Source organism: Botryllus schlosseri, chromosome 5 (assembly GCF_051294905.1).
Source record: "Botryllus schlosseri isolate E-star chromosome 5, Bs_hap1, whole genome shotgun sequence".
In the NCBI taxonomy this organism is placed as follows: domain Eukaryota; kingdom Metazoa; phylum Chordata; class Ascidiacea; order Stolidobranchia; family Styelidae; genus Botryllus; species Botryllus schlosseri.
In genome coordinates, this window is record NC_137240.1 from 162,361 (window position 1) to 190,252 (window position 27,892).

General features: G+C 40.2%; 1 protein-coding gene and 2 long non-coding RNA genes across 9 annotated transcripts in view; 2 read left to right on the plus strand and 1 right to left on the minus strand.

Annotated features, from left to right (window-relative positions):
- Positions 1 to 6,926: 6,926 nt before the first annotated feature.
- On the plus strand, positions 6,927 to 7,326 carry LOC145438487 (uncharacterized). Its single transcript, XR_013914948.1, has 2 exons — positions 6,927 to 7,074; positions 7,131 to 7,326. It is a non-coding gene; the product is annotated as an uncharacterized LOC145438487 (long non-coding RNA).
- Positions 7,327 to 8,282: 956 nt separating this feature from the next.
- Positions 8,283 to 9,825, minus strand: LOC145438489 (uncharacterized). The gene is made up of 2 exons (XR_013914949.1): positions 9,694 to 9,825; positions 8,283 to 9,579 (listed from the first exon to the last, which is right to left on the minus strand). It is a non-coding gene; the product is annotated as an uncharacterized LOC145438489 (long non-coding RNA).
- Positions 9,826 to 10,060: 235 nt separating this feature from the next.
- LOC145438478 (protein Hook homolog 3-like) overlaps positions 10,061 to 27,892 on the plus strand; it is a 30,580-nt gene continuing 12,748 nt past the window's right edge. For 6 of the 7 annotated variants that reach the window (XR_013914944.1, XR_013914943.1, XM_080315804.1 and 3 more), the window contains exons 1-14: positions 10,061 to 10,201; positions 14,113 to 14,198; positions 16,424 to 16,496; positions 16,602 to 16,652; positions 17,418 to 17,550; positions 18,280 to 18,344; positions 19,165 to 19,323; positions 21,958 to 22,118; positions 23,549 to 23,777; positions 24,847 to 24,960; positions 26,206 to 26,316; positions 26,441 to 26,592; positions 27,233 to 27,373; positions 27,570 to 27,657. Coding sequence is in view for 5 of the 7 variants with exons in the window: in XM_080315804.1 (XP_080171930.1) it covers positions 10,160 to 10,201; positions 14,113 to 14,198; positions 16,424 to 16,496; positions 16,602 to 16,652; positions 17,418 to 17,550; positions 18,280 to 18,344; positions 19,165 to 19,323; positions 21,958 to 22,118; positions 23,549 to 23,777; positions 24,847 to 24,960; positions 26,206 to 26,316; positions 26,441 to 26,592; positions 27,233 to 27,373; positions 27,570 to 27,657 (1,605 nt within the window). In the remaining 2 variants the exon portion in view is untranslated. The remainder of the gene's footprint in view (positions 10,202 to 14,112; positions 14,199 to 16,423; positions 16,497 to 16,601; positions 16,653 to 17,417; positions 17,551 to 18,279; positions 18,345 to 19,164; positions 19,324 to 21,957; positions 22,119 to 23,548; positions 23,778 to 24,846; positions 24,961 to 26,205; positions 26,317 to 26,440; positions 26,593 to 27,232; positions 27,374 to 27,569; positions 27,658 to 27,892) is intronic. The other variant, XM_080315808.1, reaches the window with a different exon arrangement.

Sequence of the window (27,892 nt, forward strand, 5' to 3'; positions counted from 1 at the left end):
CTACTTTTCACAATGGCCTATTGTACGCACCGAAATCGCGAGTGGCAATGTTATGAATAGTTGCCGGGAGGTGCATATTGTCGCGCGAGGCGCGAAAATTTTTCAGGGCCGCGAACGAATTGCTATTTCTTGCCAATTCCCATTCCGGCTCAGATTAAGAAGGGCGCTACTGCATTAAAATCGAAAAATGAAGTCTTGTTGAATTGCGCGGAGGGCGAAGAAAATTTCAAGATTAATTAAAATCTCTCGAAAATGCGGGAGTGAATTTGTAATTGCAATTTGAATATCTACGGCCGCCAACACATACTAATTGAATTCATCATCATCATCATCATTGGTTTATTAGCAATTTTATCAGTTCAATACACCACAAAAAAATGCGATACAATGAAAAGACAGGAAGGTGTCGAAGCGACAAGGAGCAGTCTATGGAATCTGACACCCACCTTGGCCTAGGCGATGTAAAGAGGAGGCATGCACACTGAATGAAGGTAAAGAAGATAGTATAGAAAAAGAAAGCGACAATAAATAGGGCGGCATGTCATGGGAAGCGAGATCGATAGGTCAGTCGTGGTCCGGTAATCTTGAGGATGGACTGTATTTATTTAGTAGTAATTGCTTGTATTTCGACTTGAATGTGGACATGCTCGTCGACTGTTGGATGGCCGGCGGGATACTGTTCCACACATCAGGTCCGGCATATTTGATAGAGCGATGATCTTTTCGGTCGATCATATGATATTTGGACGACGTGGACGTGCGTGTGTTGTACTTGTGCGCTTTTGATTCCGAGGTAAAGAAGTCATTGAAATATTCGGGGCAACGACCGCAGTGGAACTGATACATAAACTTGGCGATTTCTAGTTTCCGCATATCTTCTATGTTTAGGACGCCGAATCTCTTCAGCAGCGACTTGTTGGATGGGCAGCCAGGCCCCTTTGGGGCCCTAGCTATGATTCGGAGTACTTTATGTTGTAGTTTTTGCAGTGGCTTGAGTGCAGTTTTACTGGCAGCCCCCCAACAGAGGATGCCATAGTGTAACTTCGATTGGATTAAGGATTTAAAGAGTATCAGAAGAACCCATGCTGGCATGAAGCGCCTAAGGCTGTAGAACAGGCCGCACTTCGGTGATAATTTAGTTTCTAGGGACTGAATATGACTCTTCCAAGACATGTTCGAGTCCAGTAAAACCCCGAGATATTTGGCATTATCTGTGTTGGAAACGGGCTGACCAGCGATATTAACGGTTAGGTTATTAGGCGTCGACGGCCGCTCCAATTCCCTTCTACGGCTGCAGGCTGCCCACCCCTGATCTAATAGTATACATAAGGTTTATCTTACGCCAATTTTGAATCTGCATTCCAGTTGTTGAGTCTTTTACATTGCTGACAAATTTCTTCAAACTTGTTTGAAAATAACAAAAAAAACATGGCACAAGACATCCATTAATTAATTTCAATGTAGGTCACCCTGAGACTAATCCTGATGCTGGTAGTGAGTAAAGAGAGCAAGGCGTCGTTCTGTCCTGCCAGGCTAAATTTGATCAGTTTTCGAAATGAATTAATTGTGTTGATTAAAGCCTAATTGAGGGCGAAACCGGGCAACCTATGTTGCATCTAAGTCTGTCTTAGGCAGTGCAGTTCGCATGCTACTAACAAGAGCTGCCCAGCGCGACAAGCTTTAGGCTACTGTCAAAGCTATGAAGCAATGAATGACTTACAAGTGGGAATTGCTCTCTATATTTCCAAAGAATTTCAAAACTTTTTTCAAATGAAGTTGAAATCAGACTATACTCAGTTGAGCGCTGTTGCTAGAGTTTGTATTTTGCAAGCTTTCTAGAATATGGAATAAATTTCATCTTCATTAATCGTCTTCTCATAATGGATGTGAAACACATGTTCAGACACGTACAATTTATACTGACTTCGTCAATTTCTCGCGCCCCCAGGTTGAGAACCCCTGGCCTAGGCGATGTAAAGAGGAGGCATGCACACTGAATAAAAGTAAAGAAGATAGTATAGAAAAAGAAAGCGACAAGAAATAGGGGGGCATGTCATGGGAAGCGAATGGCGACAAACTTTATTCAGATCAATATCTTGGTGAAGACTTGGTACGAATATGATTACACTGTTCAAGTACTCACTCTGACTCGCCATCTAACTCTGTTGGGTGGAAGCTATCGTCACTTGGCAGGGATTGGATATCACTTTCACAGTCTTCATAATCCTCTCCAGCAATAGGATTTGGACAGCGATGAAAAGACACTTTGGGTACCGAATATCGCGTATTCGAGCAACCATACGCGACACAAGATGTACCTACGTGCCTCATCTTCTTCATACCTTCCATATTCACAATCAAATCCAGCATCAAAGTCAATCCCAACACGAATAACTACCTGTTCACCACACTGAGCTATACCAGGACTTCTACTGTGTCACTCACATGACGTCATTTCATAGCTGAATGATTTCATATCCGTTTTTCAGCTTTTCGATTTATAATTTAAATTACTTGAAAACTATCATGTAATTTCAACTTTTTTTTTATTATTCATATTCCTAACCACATAACGTACGAAATAAGGCAAAGTCATTTTCAAGATGCAGTTGACCTTTAATGGTAACTAAGTTAGGTAACTAAGTTATTATCTTTGAATCAAGCGAATCGTTGGTTGTGAAAGAAAATTTTCAAATTCCTCCCTTGCATAAATTAGCATTTTGTCTGAATTTTGAGTTAGAATCGGATTAGGATTGGACATGGACTTGAATATGAAAAAGGTATGGATTATGATTTGGATTTGGTTTCGAAAGTTCGTATTTGAATTGGATTAGGACATGGAAATTCCAAATCCGCTCATCTCTGATCTATAGTTGTACAGTAAAAATAGTGTTTCACATTATCCTTAGTGGTGTTTCATATAAGCACGAAATTCTGCCAGGACGACTGCTGCCTGCCAATACTGATTGTTCATTGTTGCAGTGATATGATTTGCAGTGAATATTTATTACAATCTTTCTGTTTGTGCAGAATAGTGTTTTAAGGGTTTCAAATGTTCTTTTAACACTGTTGTTGATGTGCAGTTCATTTTGCGCACAAGTGTTCTATAGGAATATATTAGATGTGTAATGTGGTCACAGATACCTACAATAGGGTCCATCAAACCACTAGGTGTCGCTAGACTTGAGGTGAAAACCGCCTTTGTTACGTATGCGGTTGCCGTATTCAGAAACCTGTAGGTTACTTTCTCGATTGTGTAAGGGTGTTTTATATGAAAAAAATGGCTACAACATATTCTACGGGGACCGTGAGCTCGCATTAAAATGAACTAAAACTTCGGAAAGCTTCTACGGAAGGAAATAAGGCCGATTTGATAACTAGGTGAGAATGTGAAATTGTCAACTAAATGTCGGCTACCAGCTCAGCACCAGAAGTTTTCGAAGTTTTAGTTCATTTTATAGCGAGCTCATGGTCCACGTAGAATATGTTGTAGCCATTATTTCCATATAAAATACCCTTACACAATCGAGAAAGTAACCTACAGGTTTCTGATAACGGCATCCGCGTACGTAACAACGGCGGTTACCACCTAAAGTCTGGCGACACCTAGTGGTTTGATGGACCCTATTACTATAGATAACTAACCTACGGATAGATGGGCAACACGTGATTCACGGTCGAGAGCCCAGATGCCGTCAGATTTGTTGTCGCTTCATAGCATGAAGCGGCAGGTTGTTGGCCAGATTGATGTTTGGTGCAGATAGGATACAGGGCAATCACAACAGGTTATTTAGTGATACAGTACATAGGCACTGGCGCGGCTATCATTGCATTAATATCAGGAGGATATTTCATGAGCAAAATAAGTCATGATATTCACTCCATTATTAATTGGTTTCAATATTGTCTTCGGCTGAGATTTCCTTGAACTATTTTGGTTTCTATAATCATTAGAGCGGCCATTTTTGACATGTCAAAATTTGTCAAAATCGTAGTGGTAAAAAGTTGCCTATTTCTGAGCCAAAAACGTTTTTTGATGCTAAACTACTTCGTTAGGACAGCTATAGTTCCTACCAGAAATGAAGATCTAAGAAGTTGGCTACAATTTTAACATTATGTGGTCAAAAAAACGCCCAAATAATCAGAGATAGGTTTTACCGTTTTAGTATGTATTGCTAAATAAAGAGAATATGTTCTCATAATCCAGTCATAATTGATATGGAATAATTATATTTCGAATTACTGACTGAGGATATCATGTGTGCGTAGGGCTTGGCACAATGATTCTCGAATCTGAACATAATATGATTGCGGTGGAGGATGCATCAACGAGTCACAACTGGAGCTATTTCACTTCAAAGTCAGCTGTCATAAAATAATCCAGTTTTTGGGCAACATAGTCTTCTTGCTTTGCATGTTGATACTGCCTAGCCATGCAAAGATTCCTCCTATGTAAAAAAGAGGTAAACCAACACTATGGCTGAAACCTTGACGTTGGTGTGTTGGCTTTTGTCCAATATCAGCTGGCAGTCCACTTCGCAATGGTGACATATCAAACTGACACATATATCCTCAGTATTTAATATTTTCAATATTTAATATTATATTATGTATATTATTCAATCGACTTTCGCTTGGGTATTGGGGATGCATCGTAGGGCTTTGCCGATCTTTTCATTGCCTTTGATTGGGTGATATGATGGATGTCGTACGCTAGCTGTGAAATATCCGGATTTGTCCGTCTTCTCCCCATTTGTCTCTGCAATCACAATCCCAGTCAATAATCTAACGCAGGGGTGGGCAAACTACGGCCCGCGGGCCGCATGCTGCCCGCAACACCGTTATGTGCGGCCCGCAAGAGTCTAAATACACTTTTTAAAAATATTGATACAATGCGTACTAAAAATCGAATTAATGCAGGGACTTGATCAACTTTTTCTTAGTGTATTTCACCTTGATAATTCTTAGACAGTGCATCTGAAGAGGCGCGCAGCTGAGCTCGACTGAAAAATGCCTCTAGCACATCTTGCGTGAACGTTCCAAGGGCCAACTTGGGCATTTCTTCGATGAGACGATCGCATAGACCCACCATATTCCGTGACGTGAAAATTAGGCCTTCCATTGTGGGTTTTGCCATCATTCGTTTTGGCTCACCACGACTTGCAGCATATTTCTAAAAAATTACATGATGACCCGAAAATACCTGCTTCTCAACCTATTTCAGTTCGCGTCCCACTTTCCATCCAAATTTCATTGCGTGGCCCACCACACACCTTTTCGCGACAAACGTTCAAACCACTACAGACAATAGAGCGAATAGCTGTGGGACTCATGCACTTTGGGACCAAAAACACATTTTCTCCGTAAGGCTGTAGTGAGTTTAGTCCGAAAGTGCACGAGCCCCGCAGGTCCGTCAATTATATGTTCCAGAATCATCATCCAAAAGTGGAAGAAAACGTTGAAAATTTTGACATTTTTCGACTTGGTCTTCGTGGTAGAGAACAGATCTACAAATTGGGATCTATTATCGTTTCTTAAAATGTCTTCGCGGCCCAAGTGGGCCGCAGCCAACCGGTTGAAAAGCACTGATCTAGACCAGAGGTGTCAAACATATTTTTTGCCTACTTTAGATCGTGGATTTAAATTAACATGGGCCAATGTAAATCCGGACTGGTAAAGTGCCAGGCTGCGCAACTCCACGTCAAACAGTTTTTGGATATCCGTCCATAATATATCTTGCCCTCTCCCATTCATGTTCATGTATCGAGATCCCTCTGCTTATTCATGTTCATGTATCGAGATCCCTCTGCTTTCGATGAATAGAGAGTTCCGTGTGGCTGTTAGGATATAAGAATATATCGGGTATGGAATTTCGGGACTGTTTTCACATGGTAGGCCTACTAACATTTAATTTTCATTAGTCAAGTAATACCCAGAATTTCGTTGCGCTTCGCGCGCAGTAGATACGGCGTGACAAATATGTTTAAACAAAAGTATCACTGGATATAATTTAAGATATCTGGTTACGTTCACACAGCATCACAGTAAGTATCCCCCCCCCTCCCACCATAACATTTGATACTATCGTTTCGCATGACGTGTCCAAATCCGGAAAAGTGAACCTTTACTTTTTTTTAACGTTAGACTTAGACCTGTTCTAGCAGACCACCGTTGAAACTTTCTGGACAAACGACACATTATATATTACCGCTTTTTTTGTATTTTTCTTCAAATTACGGGCATTATTGTCATTGTTTCAGTTATTGTGTAAACATTTTGAAAAGATACGAACTGCCATATTTTTAATTAACGTTTACTAATCGCGCAAAGTGTTGAAGCCGTATCCGACACAACTTGTCACCACTGCTCATTGACTAAACTAGGCGCCTTATATTATGGGGGAGGGCACCATGCCATGATATTCTCTAAAACAGGGTGTTCAAGTAAACAAAGAATTAGTAGCACATTCCATATCAATACTATCATTTACATCCCATGATATGGACGACTGCCTATTCTGTCAAAAATTGACCCCGCCTGGGATGCATCAATATGAATCAAGCTCTTTGCTCCTTCCTCATAGCTTTTGGCAGTCCATGCGAACGAATTACGATAGTTTTCAAAACTACGTACTTGAGTAGCTTTAAAGTCAGTCAATTCTACTTCTACTCCAAGTAGTTTTAGGTTGCTTATGGAAGAAGTACTTCTACTCATACTTGAGTAGATTTTTTCATCGCTACGTCTACTTCTACTTGAGTAGCTTTCTTGACTACTTTGACCACCTCTGGTAGTGCTCACCGTACTACAATAATATGATCTAAAATTATCAGGTAAAGCCACCTTGAGGAGATGCTGAGGATCGGAGCATAGAAAAATTGGCCTTTCAGGAGCCTACGGATTTGGATCAGTAAAGAGTCCATCTAATGGAATCTTGTTTGTCCCAGCAATAACCTAGGCCTAATTTTCACGTCACGGAATATGGTGGGTCTATGCGATCGTGTCATCGAAGAAATGCCCAAGTTGGCCCTTGGAACGTTCACGCAAGATGTGCTAGAGGCATTTTTTGGAAATTTAGTAAGATACTTAAACGTAATAAGGCGTTAGATTATTGACTGGGATTGTGATTGCAGAGACAAATGGGGAGAAGACGGACAAATCCGGATATTCCACAGCTAGCGTACGACATCCATCATGTCACCCAATCAAAGGCAATGAAAAGATCGGCAAAGCCCTACGATGCATCCCCAATACCCAAGCGAAAGTCGATTGAATAATATATATATAAGATAATATTAAATATTGAAAATAATAAATACTGAGGATATATGTGTCAGTTTGATATGTCACCATTGCGAAGTGGACTGCCAGCTGATATTGGACAAAAGCCAACACACCAACGTCAAGGTTTCAGCCATAGTGTTGGTTTACCTCTTTTTTACATAGGAGGAATCTTTGCATGGCTAGGCAGTATCAACATGCAAAGCAAGAAGACTATGTTGCCCAAAAACTGGATTATTTTATGACAGCTGACTTTGAAGTGAAATAGCTCCAGTTGTGACTCGTTGATGCATCCTCCACCGCAATCATATTATGTTCAGATTCGAGAATCATTGTGCCAAGCCCTACGCACACATGATATCCTCAGTCAGTAATTCGAAATATAATTATTCCATATCAATTATGACTGGATTATGAGAACATATTCTCTTTATTTAGCAATACATACTAAAACGGTAAAACCTATCTCTGATTATTTGGGCGTTTTTTTGACCACATAATGTTAAAATTGTAGCCAACTTCTTAGATCTTCATTTCTGGTAGGAACTATAGCTGTCCTAACGAAGTAGTTTAGCATCAAAAAACGTTTTTGGCTCAGAAATAGGCAACTTTTTACCACTACGATTTTGACAAATTTTGACATGTCAAAAATGGCCGCTCTAATGATTATAGAAACCAAAATAGTTCAAGGAAATCTCAGCCGAAGACAATATTGAAACCAATTAATAATGGAGTGAATATCATGACTTATTTTGCTCATGAAATATCCTCCTGATATTAATGCAATGATAGCCGCGCCAGTGCCTATGTACTGTATCACTAAATAACCTGTTGTGATTGCCCTGTATCCTATCTGCACCAAACATCAATCTGGCCAACAACCTGCCGCTTCATGCTATGAAGCGACAACAAATCTGACGGCATCTGGGCTCTCGACCGTGAATCACGTGTTGCCCATCTATCCGTAGGTTAGTTATCTATACTATTACCTGAATATACCGGCACTTCATCATCATCATCATTGGTTTATTAGCAATTTTATCAGTTCAATACACCACAAAAAAATGCGATACAATGAAAAGACAGGAAGGTGTCGAAGCGACAAGGAGCAGTCTATGGAATCTGACACCCACCTTGGCCTAGGCGATGTAAAGAGGAGGCATGCACACTGAATGAAAGTAAAGAAGATAGTATAGAAAAAGAAAGCGACAATAAATAGGGCGGCATGTCATGGAAAGCGAGATCGATAGGTCAGTCGTGGTCCGGCAATCTTGAGGATGGACTGTATTTATTTAGTAGTAATTGCTTGTATTTCGACTTGAATGTGGACATGCTCGTCGACTGTCGGATGGCCGGCGGGATACTGTTCCACACATCAGGTCCGGCATATTTGATAGAGCGATGATCTTTTCGGTCGATCATATGATATTTGGACGACGTGGACGCGCGTGTGTTGTACTTGTGCGCTTTTGATTCCGAGGTAAAGAAGTCATTGAAATATTCGGGGCAACGACCGCAGTGGAACTGATACATAAACTTGGCGATTTCTAGTTTCCGCATATCTTCTATGTTTAGGACGCCGAATCTCTTCAGCAGCGACTTGTTGGATGGGCACTTCTTCGTTATTCCCCACACATCGGAAAAATGATCCCCATGACACCAATAAATGCTTCCCCATGAACATAAACAGAAAAATTTCTAAACGTCAAAATGAATTGTTTTTCGCGTTGGGGTGGGGTTGACGGATATTAGGGATGGGGCATGGGGATATTAGGGTTGAGATATCTTAAGATTAGGGTCGGGAGATATTAGGGACGGGGAGGGGATAGTAGGGTAGGGTTTGGATATCCTAAGATTAGGGATGGGGAGGGGAATCTTAGCATGGTTCAGGTTAAAGGTTGGGATACACGAAGATTAGGGATGGGGAGGGGAATCTTAGCATGGTTCAGGTTAAAGGTTGGGATACACGAAGATCAGGGATGGGGGAATATTAGGGTGGGTTAGGTTAGGATATCCTAGGATTAGGGATGAGGGAGGGGATATTAGGGTTAGGTTAGGATATCCTGGGATGAGGGAGGGGATATTAGGGTTAGGTTAGGATATCCTAGGATGAGGGAGGGGATATTAAGGTAAGGTTAGGATATCCTAAGATTCGGGATGGGGATATTAGGGTTAGGTTAGGATATCTTAGGCATGAGGGTGGGTTAGGATAACCTAAGATAAGGGTGGGTTTTAGCGTCAAGGATGGGGCTAGGATATCCTAAGGTTAGGGTTGGGGGTGATGATGACAATATTCCCAGACTATGTCATATCGAGCCTCCCGTCTACCTTGCATGTCGCATTTCACTGTTACATTTTTGTAGTGTTATGTTGATATGTAATGTATACGAATAAAGATTCTCTCTCTCTCCCAACCCTAATCTTGGGATACCCTGACCCCAAATTTATCCCTAAGCTTGGGATATCCTACCTCAACCTTGGCCATAACCTACCCTAGCACCCACGTCCCGCAACCCTACCCTAATATTCCCTTCCCCGACCCTAATATCTCCCAGCCGACCCTAACATTCCCCTAACCCTAATCCCAACGCGAAAAACAATTCATTTTGACGTTTATAAATTTTCACATGTTCATGGAAATCATTTATTTGTTTCATGGTGATCACTTCTGGATGTGTGGGGAATAACGAAGAAGTGCCAATATAGCTTGGTTTTGCGGGTTTTACAGTGTCCCCTAACTAACGTTAAAACTATAGTCGGCGGACCCCAGTTCAAGAACCCTTGCTTTGTGGATTGTTCCTATGATGTAAATTTGACATTTGTCGGTACATTTTAATACAGTTGTTAGTCATCATACAAATTGGTCAAGGAAAAGTGAAAGATGGGTGAAACAGAAGTTTTGTGCGACTCTCTCATGAACTGGGTAAGCATATATATATATATATTTCACACCGACTTGATAACTTTCATAAAGGTCTCGCCATATCCGTGAGCGTCAACATTCGGGTATGAACCCTGCACTGTAACAGGAATGTCACATTATAGCGTGCTGGAACATTTCAAATGATTTACCCATCCTTTACTAATCCCCCATAGTGGAATCGATGGCAACGGCAGGCGCAACGTCACGCGAGCATTTATATCTGGTCACGCCGATTAATGAATTATGCTGACGTCACAAAGCGATACCAGATCCAGAATAAGGCGCTTGCGCTTTACAATGAACTCAAGCAAGCGTGGCATTTGCGTAACAGCGAATATACGGCGTAGCCTTAGTCCGGCGTATACCAGGTCTATTTTAACACATTGTGTCGTTTAATAAGTAATTCGGAATTGAATCAAAGCGAAAAATATTTCCGTCATGCAGATGAAATTTTCCAATCACGCGAGAAATCCGTCTGTCATGCACAACATGTTGTCGAAAACAACCGCCGATTTCAGTCTGGCTATTCCTCTACACACTTCAATGAGGCCCTGTGGATATAAAGCTGTATCAGCTGTACGGTACCGTATCACCCTGTGGATATAAAGCTGTATACACCCTCTGGATATAAAGCTGTACACTACAAAAAAAAATTAGACAAGTTTGGTCTCAAATCGATTTTTTAGCAGAAAAAGTTTTAAAGACAAATTAGTCTTACCAAGTACTTTCTGTCTTAAAAGTAATACCGGAACTGATCGAAAATAGTAGGGGTGCTTTGGGGGCATCCATTTCAATGTTAGGGTCTGAGCGAAGGGGAAGCATGAGAGAGACCAGAATTTGCAGTGTTGGGATGATACTGTACTAAGGAGTTTACTAGATATTCACTAGATATAGTTATCAAGGTACATGTCACTTACTACTCACATGCACTATTCAGATCAATATATATATGGTTGCCTGAGTCGAAAATAGCATTTATGGTGAGTGGGTGGTAAAATGAGACCATCAGTGAGACTGAAATTGTTGAAAATGAGACCAAATCCTCCTCATTTCTTAAATTTGAGACCAAATTTGTCTAATTTTTTTTTGTAGTGTATCAGCTGTATCACCCTGTGGCTATAAGCTGTACCACCCTGTGGATATAACGCTGTATCAGTTGTATGGAATCGATGTATTGTGTTTTTGAACAATTCTTGATTTTTTATTATTTTTTTTTTAATTACTTTAACTTTGAGAATCACCGCTGCTCCCATGTTATATAAGACAAGCCGTGCCAAGATTCACCCAGGTATCACTCTACAATAAGTATCACGTCTATACTATGTCTGGGATATATAAGTAGGCCTATATATAAGTATCACGTCTATACTATGGATTCATTTCACTACCAGATAAACTTGACCGAACATTTATAAATTCATGGCGGGGGTCAATTTCATCAAAATTGATGGCCATTAAACTTCTTACAACCATACATAGATAGTATGCATGGTAAGATATAAGAATCACGTCTATACTATGGATTCATTTCACTACCAGATAAACTTGGCCCAACATTGATAAATTCATGGCGGGGGTCAATTTCATCTAAACTTCTTAAAACCATACATAGATAGCATGCGATTCATAGATTCAAATCTCGGCAACAGATACCTCTAAGTCAGGGGTCACCAACACGCGGCCCACCAAGTCATATTCTGCGGCCCGCGACCTGATTTGAGATTTCGGAAGAAAGCTAAGAAATCCAATTTCAAATGCTGAAATTGACTATAGTTTCAACATGTAGTTATTGTTGTTGTTTCAAAACAACCTATTCTCCTGTGCCCAACATCACTATTCGTCACTAGCTAAAACGGCTGCGGTGATGACAACAGCCTTCCATCGCGGGGGAATCTGCTGATATGAATGGGCAGTGCACATTGCCTTGACTTGCAATGGCCCAAAACACTGCCAAGACCGACAGTCCGACACGCTTAGAAATGGCTTAGGGCAGTGGTTCCCAAACTGGGGAGCGCAAAAGCATCTGAATGGGGAGGCGGAGATGCGCTCAAATGAAAAAATATTCGCGCTCAACGCGATTTACCTCATTTTCATAGTTATGACTCTGTGTATATTGTCCGGAATTCATCTTATAGAATTCTCTCACCAACAGCCATAACCTTCCATGCCATCAAACTAGCCGTTGGAATTGCTAGCATTCTGGTTGCATTTTATGATATGACGATTTTTCAATATCATAAAGGGGCCATGTCTAAAAAGGTTTGGGAACGACTGGATTAGGTCTTCCCCACAAGATCAAGCTTTACGTGGAGATGGTCTTTCAGCTAGTAACGTATCTCGCTGGTTCCAATATCGATTCCTTGGTCGCTGAAAAGCGTTTCCAGGTATCGTACACAGCTAACAGTTCAAAATAAAATAAAATTGAAGATTATGGTTTTTTGTTGTATTTGTATTCATTTAATAAAATATTAATTCTTTTGTGGTCAATATGCCCATCGCCTATGTTAGGTAGCTCACCGTTGTACTGAAGTAGAGTTTTAGAACGTGGCTGCCTATTTTACAGCGATATCGAATTCATGCGGCCCGCGGGCTCTACGAAATTTGAAAAGTGGCCCGCGACCCGTTTTGAGTTGGCGACCCCTGCTCCAAGTAGTCTTAATCCACGGCAAAAATCTCAGTGGGCTCACCCTTGGATCAATACAAGAAAATGTGATGTCCAAAGTTGCCCCGTCAAATTTTATCAGAACGGGGTAACTTTGGACAGTGAAAAATGTGATATTTAGAGCTCTGGAAAGTGGCTGCTTCATCTGTGTCAAAGTGTATCGTCACCTAGGCCTATATTGGTTATGACCGGCCTGATGGCTTCTAAAATGAATTGAGAAGGTTAATAAATTACGAGTTTGCAAAATATGAAAAAATGGGTAGGCAATGAGCTGAGAGATTGTAATCAGGTGTAAGCTACTTCAGAAACTTATCACATACTCCTAAAGATGCACCTGCTGAATATGGGATATCGTAAATTATGACGAATATATCCATGAGAGGACATAGGAAAGGGAAAGTGTATCTTTTAAAGAACAGTGATATATTTGAAATCGGCAATAAATCACGGTAACATGCTTAATGTTTGCTGTCGATTGCTAACACTGCCAGTGGGATACCCCTTATCACCATATGTTGTTTATAAGTCCCAATTGGTGAAGGCATGGGGAAAATTGAGATGAGGGATGAATAAGGGGGCATTAGCCTTCATATACTACTGATTTTTTTAGGGGGGGGATTAGGTAAAAATCATGCAATAGGCCAGACATATACTATTCTTTCAGTTTTAGCCACTGCTCTCATCAACTCTTACCAAATAAGCCGAGGTTTCATAAGCAATAGAGTGTAAAGGCATACAAAAAAACTACATTGTCCAAAGTTACCTCACATGCAGGCCCTACAGGGGTAACTTTGGACACAGATAATTTACAAATATAAGGTACTTAACTTTGGACACAGATAATTTACAAAAATAAGGTACTTATTTTTGACCATGAAGATTTTTGACTAGGTAATTCTAATCTTTGCTCCACAGCCCCTGAAAAACACAAAACTTGCCTCCCCTTCACCCTAGCATTTCCAAGATACAAAGCGGAATTATTGAAAATTGTCCAAAGTTACCCCGGTTTACGGATATGGAATAATGTTGCTATGGTATGGAAAATTGTCAAGTATGGTATGGAACGCTTGGGCGGGTATGGAGTGTGGAAAATTCCCATTCCATACCATGCCCTGCCGGTACCGTACTCAATCATTTCTCACTACTCGAATCATTGTGCCCTGCCCTAAATGAATATTCCTAATTGCTCTTCGCAATGGAAATGATTCTGAGAGGACTTGCCATTTTTATCTGTGCTTTTTCATTTCAGCTTTCACAATTTGATGTTCCTGCCCCGCACCAACACTATTTAGAGATGACAGATGGAGTGGCAATAGCGCAAATACTCAACCAAATGTGAGTTTTTGTTTTTGTTCCATGCTTTGTTTCATTTAGAGTCCTTGTAGGGACCCATTCATCAAAGAAACACCCAAGCTGTGTGATTTCTTATGATTAGAACCATGCTCTGATGTCATGGGAATTGCTGATATTTTTTACAGCTACCGTAATCGGCGATGCCAGTGGCATAGACTGGGTTGAATCGGAGAACCCTCTTCTACCCCCTTTCCCAGCTCGAATCTGCCCCCTTTTAAACCGTCTTAATGTTCTCTCTCTCTCTTATTCTGAAAACATTCTTGTATTGTTTCTCAGGGTTGTAATGAATCGAGTCATGACTCAACTCGAGTCACGTTTTTCTGATGACTTGACTCGAGTCATTTTCTTAAAATACGGAAATGACTCGACTCGAGTCAATCTGTGTATTGACTCAACTTGGACTCGAGTCATTGCGCATGACTTGGACCAGGTCATATGACTCGAGACTCAGACAGCAAAGACCGACATTTCATTGTAATTTCGAAGAATAGTTAAGTACCGGCGCTATTGTGATTTCGTCTGTTGGTACTGCGCTAAAAGTAAGGAAAATTAGCATATTATAAATGCAAACGATTCGATATCACCAAATAGTGTTAATGAGTTCAATAAGACGTTAACTGGAAACAGAGCAATCAACACAATATCATGACTCGGACTCGACCCGCTGCTCGCTGACTTGGACTCGGACTTGACTCGGTGCTGAATTGAAAATGACTCGACTTGATTCGAGTCAAAACTAGAAAAGTCCGATTCACTTCTGACTCGGAGCCTTGTGACTTGGCCAAAACCCTGTTGCTTCTTCACGCCATGGTTGTACAGCGTAGTTGGACAAACTATAGCCCGCGGGCCGCATGCGTCCCGCAACACCGTTTGTGCAGCCTGCGGATGCCTCAAACGTTTTTAAAATATTGAAAAAATGCGTTCTAAAATCTAATTATTGCAGTGACTGAACGTTTTCTAATATATTTCGACATGAAAATGATAAGTTATAGTCTTTGTATGTTTATTTTCTATTTTAAGCACCATATCCCCACCTCAAAGCCCACGCATTTTGACTGGTCTCAATTGCTAAATATCACAGAAAGTAAAAACGAAAGTGACATAATTTGGTTCTCGAGTTTGATTTTTGGTGGCAACACCAGCAAGTTTATTACTTTTAGGGCTCTGCTTTGATTTGCGCTGTGTTTTTGTTCTCGATATATGTACAAGTACTTTTTTGTAATACCTATACCTATACCTAACGTAGTTAACGGAAACATGGTTATGATGCAAGCAGCATTGTGTGTCTTGGAGATGAAGCTAAAGTAGAATCAGCAAATCTATGAACAGCTTGTTGCTCAAAGATTCCAATTTCCATCCTGTTCTAAGAATCGGCACAACCGAATTTCATCCCTAATTTTGACAAACTTGTTACTAAGTATAATCAGCTCAAATATTATCTCCATACATAGGCGCTGAACTCAGGTATGCCGAGCATAACTAGGAATTTTTTTTGGTAGGCCCATGCAGCAGCAGCATACCCAGAATTCCGTTACGCAAGTAACTACTTGAACCTGAATTGTGTGATTTTGAAAAAGCGCAATGCATTTCCGTTACGTTCTGTCGCTTATGTGAGCAATTTAACCAATTGATCGAATTTCAGTAATTAGAAGATAATTGGAAGATACGTCGCGACTTCCATAATGAAGACGTCGATTTCTACAAAGGCCAATACATAAGCTCCGACTTACGAGGTTGCAAGCTTGCGCAGTAGGGGTGTTCAAAAATGGCCTTTTTTCTGAAATTATACTGGCTACTTGATAAAATTGTTAGGTTACTTAGTTTAAGCCTACGCACCAAATTTGGTTCAATTCCAGCTCGTAACCGCATTGCTACAGGAAAAGAAAGTTTTTTATATAATATATAAAAACAAATATGATAAATTTCAAAATTTTCTCTTCGCCGCATGAAATTGTTAGGTTTTTTATAGAAACGATGCTCACCAAATTTAGCTCAATTCCAACCAGTGGATGTAGAGTTATTGCCGTAGAAAAATTTTGGTATTGAATAAAATAGTAGTTACGGTGGCCAATTCTTTAATTATTCACTATAGCTGTGCCTACCCCTACCGTAAATGCTATTTTATTCAAATCCAAATTTTGCGACGGCAATTACTCCGTTCGGACTCTGGCTATGATGTTGCCAAAAGTATATTTTTGTCTTTCCAGTGATCCAGACTTTTTCAACGAAACGTGGTTGACGCGAATCAAGCAAAATGTCAGCGACAATTTCAGACTCAAGGTTTGATTTTGTAGAGTTCATTACGAGCTGCGTTTTTTTTTCTGAATTGTGTGATTCGAGCGTCAACAGTGTCCTATCCTCCTCCTATCTATCCTCTTCATTTAGACAAACAATTTGAAGAAGGTCCGAAATCAGATGATTGAATATTTTCGCGAGGTCAGTATTTGCTTCGTCCATAGGTTGCGGCAAAAAGTGAGGATCTCAATCTTCAAGTCGAGTGTCCAAGTATCCTTCATCGTGATGCCATAAAACTAGAACAGTGGTTCCCAAAATGTGGTTCGTTTGGGAGTATCTCAAGTGGTACACCCAGTAATGCATATTTCAAATGACTGTTCACTAATATGCTGCCCGACAACTTCAAATCTCAAGTTTTGGAAACAGTTTGACCATACGGCACTATATTTTATTTTTTTCCACGAACCCCAACTAAACATCCCTCAACGGCAATATGTTTTTATCAGTGAGCTATTGGGAAGCCACCAAGTAAATTGAGTTGGCACAATAGGATGTTCCATCTCGGACGGGGGCATACTGTTGATGGGAGCCCTGAAATTTTAGCAGTTCATGAAGCAAAACTGCCTCGTGATTTCTCTAATCAAAGAAAATACAAATTAGGTCATCAATCATTTTGCAAATTTAGAGGTATCGCGGACCCCCGGTTAAGAAGCACTATTCTACATGTTTTGTGTGCTGTGATGCGACTATACGACTATTCAAGGTTTACAGTCGTCCACAGTGAAAAATAGTATCTAGTTGATAAACGAACTCTCAGTGGCGATAAGCGAACCATTTCAGTACTTGGACAAATAATCTCTCGACTTGAATCATAAGACTTGAATCATAAGAATGAATATTCGATTCAGATTCTAGTAATCGCTACTCGTGATTCAAAATCCTTTTCTAAGAATATATATTTGGTAGGTGACTGGAAATGAGCTAGTTGGCTTCCAACTGCCGGATATCCCCGCCATCTCGGAACAGTCAGACAAACAACAACTGGGTCGACTGCTTCAGTTAATTCTAGGTGTCGTTGTGAATTGCTCAAGAAAACATCGTAAGTAATCTCTGTTTATTGCTCTACATTTGAGTATGCGACTTTTTACCTTCTGAACTAACTCGAAATCTATCCTGACATTAACGACGACACGTATGACGTACATGCCCACATGCTGACAGGCAAAATAACTTTTTTTTTTCAAATTTCACTGGCTACCCCATGAAATTGTTAAGTTGTCTAAAATACGACGTATAACAAATTGGGCTCACTTGTGACCCGTAGAAACAAAATGATTGGATCTGAAGAAAAAAACAGTATTTACGGTGCACAATTCTATCGTTTACCTATGACGAGAAATTGTTGCTCGATATGTATGAACGTGATTTAATGCTTATTAGCATGTCTTGATATTTATAATTGGCTTGGTTCCACAAGTACTGACTTATTTGAAATGAATTCGAGACAAATTGTGTTGAAAAATGACAATTTTTCGGCACAGCAAAAATGATGGGTAAGTAGTGAAGTTGAATGTAGAATTCTACAGGTTGAAATTGGGCCTATTTTGGGCAACCTAACAATGTAATCGGATGGCCAGTAATAATGGAAATTAAAATTTTAGTAGTTGCAAATTTTGAGATGTGAATATTTGTAGCTGTAGTACCAGTTGCCATTTCTGAAAAGTGAGTACCTCTAGCTATAATTGCAAATTTTGAATGGTGAGTCATTCTAGTTAAAAATCCAGTAGTATGTCCAAGTCTGCCGCTAGTCCAATTGTAACACTTGCAGAGTACATCGAAGAAATCATGCAATTGGACGAGGACGTGCAGCATGTCGTCATGACAGCAATCCAGGTATGTCCGGGACAATTTTTTCCGACCACTTGTTATCCTCGGGCTGGACAAAAGCCAGCACCTGGGGCATATACGACTCGGAGTCGAGTATTCAAGTATCACATGTTATCACATAAGACCAAGGTTGTAATGACTCGAGTCAGGATTTTCTGATGACTCGACTTGACTCAAGTCACTTTTGCAAAATCCGGTATTGACTTGACTTGGACTCAAAACAATGCGCATGACTCGAACCAAGTCATATGACTCGTGACTCAGACGGCCAAGACCGACATTTCGCTGTAATTTCGAAGAATAGTCACTACACTATTGGATTTCGTCTATTGGAACTGACACTTGAAAATGCAACCAGAAACTGCTACAAGTGAGAAAATGAGTATACTATAAATGTGCCACGCCTATTTCATTGGACTTTGTGCACATGCTGTGGATTGATCACGACTTGACAGATATGCCATTTCCAATAACATTTTTCATTTTGATTAGAATTAGCGTATTTGCCTGAAACGTGGAACATGAAACAATTTCACTTTATCAAATCCGAGTTGATTTTCATGAGCCTGAGAATTGAAAAGATTTATTCAGCGAGTTTTCCTTCGTTTCGAACGACACAATTCTCCTGTAGCCTTTTTATGAGAGCAGAAATTAGAGTGGATTACAAATGATAGCGTAAAAAACATTCCACCAATTCAAATGAAATTAGAATGCCGTGATTTTTCTCTAATTAGCCCAGTTAGAAGACTAGAATGATCCAGTAGTCCGAGTCTGCCCTACTGTGCCCACTGTTGGTTCCTCTACCAAGCCATAATCTTTTTTTCAGGAACTGATGCAGCACTATGTCCCCTGTGGCTCTGACCAGGTCGACTCTGCCGGGACCAGTGAGGCGTCGCAGGAATTGCAAATGCTACATCGCAAGATCAAAGAAATCGAGGCGGAGAGAGAGGAAATCGCCCAACGATGCCACGAGCTCGATAACCAGGTTTAGAGCCAGTATATTCTCTCTGTCTTTCTCTCTCTCACTTTCCCTTTCTCTTCCATCAGTTAACGATGGTGTTTTCCGAACGCTCCTCTTTAAGAGAAGAATGCTCTCTTCTATTTGATCAGGTCCATTTTTTCTCTCCTTCTCTCTAAAAATCAGCTATTCTGTTCTCTGCGACAGACTTGTACAATTGGGTTGTTCAAAAATAAACTTTTTCTTCAGATTTCTCTGGCTACTTGATAAAATTGTTAGGTTGGTGAAAACAACGCTGCACACCGACCTTGGCTCAATACCAACCACTAGAAGCGAAGTTATCGCAGTAGAAAAATTTCCAATTTCATGATTTTATAATAAATAATGAAAGAGTTAGTCACCGTAAATACTATTTTATTCAAATCCAAATTTTTCTACTGCAATAACTTCGCTTCTGGTGGAATTGAGCCAAATTTGGTGTGCATCATCACTATTGATAGCATAACAATTATATGGGGTCGACAGAAAAATTTTGAAAAGTTATTTTTTGTTCTTTAATGATAAACTCAAAATTTTCTAATGCAAGAAAATCGCTTCTACTGGTACGAATTGAGTTAAAGTTGGTGCGCAGCGTTGTTTTCACCAACCTAACAATTCTATCAAGTAGCCAGTGAAATCTGAAGAAAAAGTTCTTTTTGAACAGCCGTATTGTACAAACTACCAATGCAGTTTTTTCAGGGTCAACTGACTACTGATTTTTTAATAGTTCTACTCGTAGTTGCGCACTTTGAAAATCTTGTAGCCAGGGCATGTGTTTTGGGGTCGAAATCCCACCCCGTTTCCGTCGATCTGTTCCGATTTCGATACATTAAAAATAAATGAGATGCTTCGTGGGTGAAGTGTGTTAGATCGGTTCTAGTTGGGGAATTTCGGATTTTTAAATGTCATTCGTTCTAGTTGTTGTTCTAGTCTTATATCCAGTAGTTTGTACAAGTGTATGCTCTGCCCTCTAAATTGATGGGTCTCAGATTAAAGTGGAGTGTGTGAAAAACCTTTTTGCAGCAACCACTTTTCTTAGAAGACGTGATTGAACTGCTATACTAAACAATAGATGACTAACGTAATGGTTAGTGCTGTTCATAAATGAAAAGTGTTTTCAAAATTGGTAGGTCAACTACAAAATACACTGCACACCTTTTGGCTCAATTACAACCCACAGAACAGGGGCGGGCAACAAGACGGGATTTTGAGATGCCCGTGAGTCTATATACATGTGCAAGCAGAGATTTCTCGACCATAAACATTAACAAGACAATCTAACTGATGTTCATGTGCAGTCTTTACTAAGGGCTTCTACATGCGGCCAGAGTTCAAAGAAGTTGTTGAAAACTTTGCTTCACCACAGATGACTAATTTCACTTCTACAACTATTGAAGTACATTACATTAATAAATTCATTCAATACTGTTTTTGGTCTCCATGCTTAAACTTGAAGTTTACATTAAATATGATTTATTTCTTGTATAGCCGGAGAAATCCGTGAATAATGTATAGATTCAGGAATCCGGCACGCCAAATACTTCATTTTTCCAAATCCGACCCGCCTACCGGAGAAGTTGCGCGCCCTTGCTGTAGAGGCATTTATAAAAGAAAATAGTTTTGGATTTATTTGATCAAATACACAAAAAAAAATCATCAAAACCGATCTTAAACGAAAGCTACTATTGCACTAATTCCGGAAATAGAAAATTTTCTCCGGCCATGGCACTGTAAATGCCCTCAAAGTCAATAAACGGGCGCTGCACTGTTGCTGGTTGCAGGGAATGAATCACGGGAAGTAGCGAGTATTCCAGACATCAAGGACAAGAATATATTATGTCATCTCTCCAGTTTTGACCAGAAAACCACCTGAACTAATACAAGTACGCTATTTCTTCGTGACTGACCACCACTGCAAACCATGGTGATTCAGTTACAGTTAGCATGTGTCAGTTGTTTTGTGAAACTTCTAGGGTCGCCGTATGTCAGCCGTATAGCGAAATTCTTAGCTATAAAAGTGCCACAACACAGAAATTCAAAATACGAATTTGTTGCGTGACATTGAAATGCAGTTTATTATTGTGTGGTGATGCGGTGCGTCTCCACTCTACCTGGGCTGCAAGGTGTTTGAAATCAGGCTGATATGACGTCAAAGCAGGACTCAGCAGTTCCTTTTCAAGTGCTAATGAACATGTAAGGAAGATTTCTGCTCGGTAATCTTATTACGGTACTCCATAAATCCGTCTTCGTTAGGTAACATAAATGACAAGAATTCTGCAATGCGGATCCTTTTTAACTACACATCACAGCAATATTATCAAAAAATGGGTCAGTCGGGAGTCGAGTATGGAAAGTGGCCTTTTATTTTCGTCAACGCGACACATAATTACCCTTAAAAATTCTGATATCGTCAGTCTTCATTGAATGTGCTTAGTTGTATTTTGGTTGATTAGTGGCTCAAGGCAAGATCTATCTCGACTTGAAGTCAAACAAATAGGTCTAGAATACTTTGAGATCGGAACTTGTACTTGAGTAAAAATTTATGGCTTCATTCCTCCTGCTTCAGTGCTGACGACGACTGCTACATAGAATCTGTTCGGTAGTTTCTTGAAATTTGTGCAGGTGGCACTTCTCCACGAAGAGAAGTCGAACATCCAGCTGGAAAACGAGCAGTTGCAAGAACGTTTGGCGGCAGAGCAATTCGACGATCCTTCTTCGCCGGGCAACGTCCGACATTCGCAAATGTTGCAACAGATCGAATTACTCCAGGAAGAGACGTATAGGTGGGAAAATCGAGTTCCTGAGTAATTCCATTCTGTGTCGAATCGACTATCACTCGTTATCGTAACGGCATAAATGATGAACGACGAGATAGCGTAATCGTGAGGCGTCCCGCTTCTTGATCGTGGGTTCATTCCCCGGCTGGTCAGACCAAAGACCTGATGTGTAACATTGGTATTGATGGCTTCCACACTTAGCCTTCAGCATTACCAGGATGGCATGGAGGGGGGGGGGTGCTAGACTTGAGCATTTCACGGCTATATCTGCACCTTCCCTGTCTCTCTGCATATGTACATCGTGTACTCATGGTATGCATATGCACAGATCATGAGTCGGTGTATATGCTGCAAAAAACACTGAGGACGAAAATGCATACGGCCGTTTCCTTTGATGAATAAAGTTCAAACATGTAGCTTTTATGTAGCCGACAAGATAGCGTAATGGTTAAGCGACCGGCTTCTTGATCGGTAGGTCGTGGGTTCGATTCCCGGCCGGGTCAGACCAAAGACCTGATTAGTAACACTGGTATCCATGGCTTCCCTGCTTGGCGCTCATGCATTACTGGGATAGCATGGAGGGGTGGTGCATGACTTAGAAAGCCGTACAAGGCTATATCTGCACTTCCTTGTCCAGCGGCATATGCACATCATGCGCTCATGGTATGCATATGCGCAGATCGTGCGTATGTGTATCATGAGTCGGTGTATATGCCGCAAAAACATCAAGGACAAAAATAAACTACGTCCTTTCCTGTCCTATACAGCCGCAAAAAATGCAACGCCAGTTTTATAGCACATTAAAGACAATGAAGTGGTCCATAGTCATATGAGCATGCGACGATTGGGCATGTGGGTTAAATTCCGGGTTAGGGTTACTTTTAGGGTTCTGAAGTCACATGCTGAATGAAAGAAGCATGCTCCACTATCGTTTTTGATTGTGTTGCTTGCTCATATGTCGGCCAACCCAACCACGTATTTATATCAACATGCCCAATTCACTGCACATCGTTACAATACTGTGAATTGATCATGACTTCACAATAAAATAACTTTTTTTTCCGGATTTCGGGGGTTCACTGAGTAAATTTTTAGCTTGCCTAAAAAATGGGCCACACCAAATTTGGCTTGATTCCAACTGGTGGATGTGAGCACGTAGTAGTTTTAAATTTTTGAATATATCATAACAAAGATTTTAAAAAATATTCAATTTTTTCTGTCAACCCCATCTCTTAATTCAGTAATTGGTATTCAGTATTGGTGCGGTTTTTATAGGTCATAAGTCCTAGTACTAGTTCCTAGTTAGGAGTTTTCAAAAGTGTGTATTTGTAGTTCTAGTTCTAGTTGCGCATTTGGAAAATGCCTTGGTCTGTAGAAGTCTGGTGTGCACGAATAATTCGGGTTCATTTCGATATGAATACCTTATTCAATTGCAGACTGGAGAGCGCACGGGACGACTTCAAGCTTCGATGCGAGGTTTTGGAGAGAGAACTGTCAGAGTCTCAGTCGCGCATGGATGATCTCTCTTCTCTGGCGGACGAGTCCCGAATGCTCAAGGACGAAATCGATTACCTGCGATCGGCTTCAGACAAAGCGGCCAAGCTAGAAGCTGCTGTTGAGACTTACAAATTGAAGCTGAAAGAGCTCGGCGATTTGAGAGGCCAGGTTAGTCTGATATAGGAGCTTGAGATGTACAGTAGGCTTGTTCCACGGTAACTTTTTTCATCAAATTTTATGGTCAATCTCATGAAATTGTCAACTTGTCAGAAAATTTTGGATTCGATTTGAAATTATAGCATTAATGGTGACTAATTCTATAATATTAGTTGAATTTCCCACCAAAATACCACGACTTTCATTCTACAGGTTAATATTGAGTCCATTTTATGTGTGCATCAAGCACCCCAACAATTTCATCAAGTTAATTTTGATTAGTTGATAAAATGAGTAGTTGATAAAATTGTTTATTTGCCTAAGAAAACTCTGCAGTTAGGTATTAGTTTTTATAAAATTTGTATTTATTTTTAAAATGTGGAAAAATAAATTGTTCAAAGTTTACTGCTGGGTTAGGTTACGTAAAACAATGGCGCACAACAAATTTGGCTCAATTCCAACCTGTCGAAGCAAAGAAATGGAGTTGAAAATTTTTTATCTGAAGTAGTATTTAGAGCTGTAATTCTTTTCTTGCTGGTTATCAGACTACCCACAATTAGTATTATTTTTTGAATTGCTTCTTCAGACTGGAATCGAGATAAAGTAAGTGCGCGTCGTATTTTCAACCAAGCTAACATTGTCATCACATAGCCATTTAAATTTGAAGAATAAAGTGATTTTTGAAATACTCTAGTCCGCATGAATGGCAAATTTAATCAACTTCAAAAAAACTTCGAAAGCCGATCCTCTGCCGCCAGAAGGAACATCTCTACACGCTACGCTGGGAATCTTCCATTAGTGTTGTTTCGTCATTCGGCTGTTTTACAGCTGATTTTGTGTGTGCTGTAACGTGACCGTGCCCTGTTTACTGCGACTTGTGTACTTGTCATTATTACGTCACAACGACAAAATTCTTTCTATATTTCGAACTTGGTTAACCTCATTTACTGGCGTTCACTGCTGAAGAGAGCCAGTCGAAAAGCTTCCAGTGGAATAAATTTAACAATATGAACGTATTGTTTGCTGCAATATTGAAGTTCTGTACTTCGAAAAGCCTATTCAAATTTACCGTGTTTTTCAGGTGAAACTTCTCGAAGAAAAAAACACATCGTTCATGGAACAGACCGTGCATCTGGAGGACGAGCTGCGGAAAGCGAACGCGGCCCGCGTGCAACTAGATACTTATAAAAGACAGGTCAGATTTTGTGGCAGTACCGTGGTATTGACTCTGTTAGATTCGGGTCCTTGTTGTGAGGAATTTGAAAGCTTGCAGCAAACAATTAGTGCTGCGCATAGTGTGATTGAGGTACTCAGATATTTTTTAACACTAATTCTAATGATTCGAGTCGAGAGATGATTTTTCCCGAATACTAAAATAATACTCTCCTTGCCTGTGAGGGTCGCTTTAACAACGAGAATTGTAGTTTTGATACTATTGTACACCGTGGGAGGCTTTGACATCGATTGGTCATAACGCAGTTTACCAAACATGTAGTCCCAGTCGATTGTACTTTTATAGTTTTGACTCGAGTCAAGTCTCAATTCACCTCCGAGTCAAGTTCAAGTCGGGGTTCAAAGGTTTGAGTCAGAGTGTTATGACTCTAGTCCAAGTCATTGTGTTCAGTTCATTTTCGAGTTCAATCCTGTTCGATATGTTCGTAACAATCCTGTTTGTGTCATATTGACTGCCTCTTATTCATAATATACTTAGTTTCCTCACTTCACGCGGTGTCTCTGGACCTATATTACAATCACCAGTAATTTTAAATGAATTGCCAATATTGTGTTGGCTTATTATTTGAAGTTACAATGAAATGCCTCTCTTGGCGGTCCGAGCCTTGAGTCAAATGCCAAATACACAAATTGACTCGAGTCATTTTTTGTGTTTTAGAGTCGAGGCATGACTCCATTCAACATTACAACCCTGTGTAGTACAAAAGATGAAATGACTTACGTGTGAAGTCATGATTGACCCACATCCTCGTCTTTCTGCTTAATGAAATTAAGGTCCAATATGATTGATAAGAATTAATTATTAATTTCACCAATGCGACTCAAGTTGCTAACATTATGTTTATTTCAATGCTTGTCATGTTTTTATGCAATGGATTTTTAGATTGTTATTGTATTGCAGCATTTCAATTTTCTAAGGTTTCGTGTTCCATCCTACATATTTTCGCTGATAGTTGTAGTTTACCAGGTCTGGGCATGCGTGAGGGATAAAACGCCTTTTTCATGCATGTTTGTTCCTCCATTCAGAATCATTGACAACTTGATCTGTATTTTTAGAAGCTAGCAATTGATGCAATGACTTTGAATCATGCCTCGGACTTGACTCGTGTCGTGTCTTGACTTGAACTTGACTCGAAGATAGTTGTTCCCAACATTAACTGGGGCCAATATGAATGTACTGTTTGTCCATCGAGTTATTGAATTGCAGGTAGTCGACCTCCAGAACAGATTATCGGAAGAAACGAGACGTGCCGATAAATCCGAGTTTGAAGTGAAGACCAAATCCGACAAAATAAAAAATCTCGAAGCCGAGAAAGAGGTTCATATCATCATGTTCTAATTCTTGTCTAATTTGTCAAACTGTGTAGTTATAGTTGTAATTCTGTTCTCATTTGGCGTAAACCGTGTATGTATCATTCTAATTCTCACCTAATTGCGGACAGAGGCTGGCGCTGGAACGCGAGTCTCTCATCGAGACGAATGAGGAGCTGCAAATGGCGACGTCGCATCAGCAAATGTCCAATGTCGGGACGCAGGACACGATTCTGCTCGGGGCTGGAGACTCCGGACCAGGGATGACCCCGCTCGAAATCAAGTGAGACGTTGATGCCACTCAAGGAGAATAACGGAATGTTTCCTGGTGGAGTCGAGACAGTAGCCCACATAACTTTTGTTTCAAATTTCACTGTTCTATCGATAAAATTGTTAGGTTGGTTGAAAAAACACTTCTCACCAAATCTCGCTCAATTCCAACCTGTAGAAGCAAAGCTATTACAGTTTCAAAAACTTTGAAAACAAATGTAAAGTTTTTATCAAACTCTATTAGATACGCCATGAAATTGGTAAGTTGTTCTCATGAATGATGAATAACAAATTTAACTCAATTCCATCCCTTACATGCGAAGATACTGAATCTACAAAATTCAGGATTTCAGGAAATTCATCAATTATTAATTTGAGAAACATCCACCGTATATACTGTTCAAACCCAAAAATTTTGACTCCAATAACTCCGCTTCTGTCAGTTAGAATGAAGCCAAATTTGCTACGCACCGACTTTTAAGATAACTTGACAATTTCATGGCATGTATGTATGGCAACCAGTATATTTTTTTAAACCTTAATAGCTTGGAATTGAGCGTCATTGGGTGTGCAGTGTTTTAACCAACCTGATAATTCTATCAACTATCCAGTAAAAAAGTTATTTCTGAACAATCCATTTCCTAATGTGTCAGAGAGAAGATGATCAGACTTCAGCACGAAAACAAAATGCTCCATGCCAGGCAGGTGGACCTCGGGGACGAACGAATGGCAACTCTCACCTCGCAACTAGAAGTTGCTAATGCTCGTATCAACGAATTGGAGACGGAGACAAGGTCTGAAAACAACAAACTAGATTTCCAATAATCAATATACACTTGAACAATGTATTCATATTGAAATGCACCCGAATATTTCCAGCTTTTCATAAAATTTTCAGGTTTGTTTCGATATCAATATGTTCTTCAATGGTATATGGCAGTTCTGTACCTCCGAGAAGGTCTTCAAACTAGATTTTCCACGTTTTCTCAGACTATCGAATCAGCGGCATCTGGAACTCCAGTCTCAACTGCAGGACCTTCAGACGGAACTTCAGGAGAAGGGGAGTCAACATGAAGACGTGAGTCGATGTCTCCATCTCACTTGTGCACAGTACGGGACTGGAACTGCTCACATTTCAAAACTCAACTAGAACTAGAGCTACTCGCCTTTCAAAATGAGCAACTATATCTTGAACTACTCACTTTATTGAGTCTGCGACTAGAACTATTCGCATTTCAAATCTACCAACTATAACAAAAACAACCAGTACTCCTTTTTCAAAATTTTTGTCTGGAGCTAGAATTACTCGCACA